Source organism: Calidris pugnax, unplaced genomic scaffold (genome assembly GCF_001431845.1).
Source record: "Calidris pugnax isolate Ruff unplaced genomic scaffold, ASM143184v1 scaffold107, whole genome shotgun sequence".
Classification (NCBI taxonomy): Eukaryota; Metazoa; Chordata; class Aves; order Charadriiformes; family Scolopacidae; genus Calidris; species Calidris pugnax.
In genome coordinates, this window is record NW_015090901.1 from 3557596 (window position 1) to 3560090 (window position 2495).

Consider the following 2495-nt stretch of genomic DNA (forward strand, 5'->3'; position numbering starts at 1 on the left):
TGCAGCAGCCTTTATTGAGGACCCCCCCGAAAGGGCTGCGAGCAGCCCCTTGCCCCCCCCCCGGGGAGCATCCCCCCCTTCCCCCGGGGCAGGAAATGGCTGCCCTGGCTCCGCCACCGGCTCCTTATGCCGACGCCGCCCGAGCTTTGGCCTCCCCGTAGCGCCGCATCCTCTCCTCCAGCTCCGGTCGGAAGTGGCGGATGAGACCCTGCGCGAGCAGGACGAGTTAAGGGGGTGGGAAGGATGATGGGCACTCCCCCCACCACCTTCAAGACCCCATTCCTGGCCCCAAATTCCTCCCCCCTTCCCCCACACCTGCACGGGCCAGGCGGCGCCGTCGCCCAGGGCGCAGATGGTGTGTCCCTCGATCTGTTTGCTGATCTCCCACAGCGCGTCGATCTCGGCCGCCTGCGCGTTGCCCTGCACGAACCGCCCCATCACCTTGTTCATCCAGTCCACGCCTGCGGGGGAAGGGAAGGGTGTGAGATGAGGGGGCAGAATTCATGATACAGCCTTCCCTCCCCCGCCCTTTTCTCCTCTCCTCGCCCCACAACCACCTCTCCCCCCTGCTCACCTTCCCGGCACGGCGTGCACTGCCCGCAGCTCTCGTGCTTGTAAAACTCGATGAGGCGAGCGATGGCTTTAATGATGTCGGTCTGGGGAGGGAGAGGAAGGTGAGGAAGAGGGAGAGGAGGAAGGTGGGGACCCTGCCGTGGCACAGGGTGGGGGTTCGATGGGTTGGGGGGGGTGTCCCTCCCTCCCTTACCGATTTGTCCATGACGATGACGGCGGCCGTGCCCAGCCCGCTCTGCGCCTGCACCAGGGAATCGAAGTCCATCAGCACCGTCTCACACACCGACTTGGGGAGCAGTGGCGTGGAGGACCCCCCCGGGATGACGGCCAGCAGGTTGTCCCAGCCCCCGCGGACACCCCCTGCCAGAGAATTGTTGGGGGGGGTAAAAGGGACAGGAGGGGCTGAGCAGGGCCCAACGCCACCCCGTCATGGCGCAGCCTTGGGGGGGACACACACTCACCAGCGTGTTTTTCGATGAGCTCCTTGAGTGGCACCGACATCTCCTCCTCCACCGTGCAGGGGTTGTTGACGTGCCCCGAGATGTTGAAGAGTTTCGTCCCCGAGTTGCGCTCCCGCCCGAAGCTGGCGAACCAGGCCCCCCCCCGCCGGCAGATGGTGGGGGCCACCGCCACCGTCTCCACGTTGGCCACCGTGGTGGGACAGCCGAAGACACCTGGGAGAGGACATGGGGAGCTCTGATGACATCCGGGCTCCGACAGGGGCAGGATGACTGCTTTGGGCCAGTGGCCGTTATTTCATCTGTAATTTTTAGTGGAAATCAGAGCCAAATAGAATCATAGAATCATTGAGGTTGGAAGAGACCGTTGGGATCATCGAGTCCAACCATCTCCCCTCCTCTACAAAGTCCTCCCCTACACCATGTCCCTCAGCACTGCATCTAAACGGCCCTTAAACACAGCCAGGGATGGGGCCTCCACCCCCCCCCTGGGCAGCCTGTTCCAATGCCCGACCACTCTTTCAGTGAAAAATTCCTTCCTAATGTTCAGTCTAAACCTCCCCTGTTGGAGCTTGAAGCCGTTCCCTCTCATTCTGTCACTAATTACCTGTGAGAAGAGACCAGCACCAACCTCTCTACAGTGTCCTTTCAAGTAGTTGTAGAGAGTGATGAGGTCTCCCCTCAGCCTCCTCTTCCTCACACTAAACAGCCCCAGCTCCTTCAGCCGCTCCTCATATGATTTGTTTTCCAGCCCCCTCACCAGCTCCGTTGCCCTCCTCTGCCCTCGCTCCAGCACCTCCAGATCTCTCTTGGATTGAGGTGCCCAAAACTGGACACAACACTCCAGGTGTGGCCTCCCCAGTGCTGAGCACAGGGGCACAATCACCTCCCTACTTCTGCTGCTCACACTATTTTTGATACAAGCCAGGATGCCATTGGCTTTCTTGCCCCCCTGGGCACACGGCCGGCTCATATTCAGCCCTTTGGCAATTCGAACCCCCAGGTCTCTTTCCTCCAGGCAGCTTTGCAGCTGATGAGAGCGGGGAGCGCCGGGGACGTACCCACGTCGGCGGGGAAGGGGGGCTTCAGGCGGGGCTTGCCCTGCTTGCCCTCGATGGACTCGATCAGCGCCGTCTCCTCCCCGCAGATGTAGGCTCCGGCGCCCCTCACCACAAAGACGTCAAAGGCGTAGCCCGAGCCGCAGGCGTCCTTGCCCAGCAGCCCGGCTTCGTAGGCCTCCCGGATGGCTACCTAGGGGGAGGAGGTGGGTGAGTGGGTCGGGGGGAGGGTTCCCCAAATCACAGAATCTTAGTGGTTGGAAGGGACCTCTGAGATCATCGAGTCCAACCACAAAAAAAAAAACAACCAAAAAAAAAAAACCAAACAAATACAAAACACACCATACCAAACGCCCACCAAAAACACCGCACCCACCAACTAAACCCCACACTCAACACCTCACCA

General features: G+C 61.0%; 1 protein-coding gene across 1 annotated transcript in view; it reads right to left on the reverse strand.

Annotated features, from left to right (window-relative positions):
• Positions 1 to 50: 50 nt before the first annotated feature.
• The window catches only part of NDUFV1 (NADH:ubiquinone oxidoreductase core subunit V1), a 4030-nt gene continuing 1585 nt past the window's right edge, over positions 51 to 2495 (reverse strand). Inside the window, exons 4-9 of the mRNA XM_014948788.1 lie at positions 2093 to 2278; positions 1035 to 1247; positions 767 to 933; positions 575 to 656; positions 316 to 461; positions 51 to 208 (exon numbers count right to left, since the gene is read on the reverse strand). Of these exons, the coding sequence (XP_014804274.1) occupies positions 125 to 208; positions 316 to 461; positions 575 to 656; positions 767 to 933; positions 1035 to 1247; positions 2093 to 2278 (878 nt within the window). The 3' untranslated portion in view covers positions 51 to 124. The remainder of the gene's footprint in view (positions 209 to 315; positions 462 to 574; positions 657 to 766; positions 934 to 1034; positions 1248 to 2092; positions 2279 to 2495) is intronic.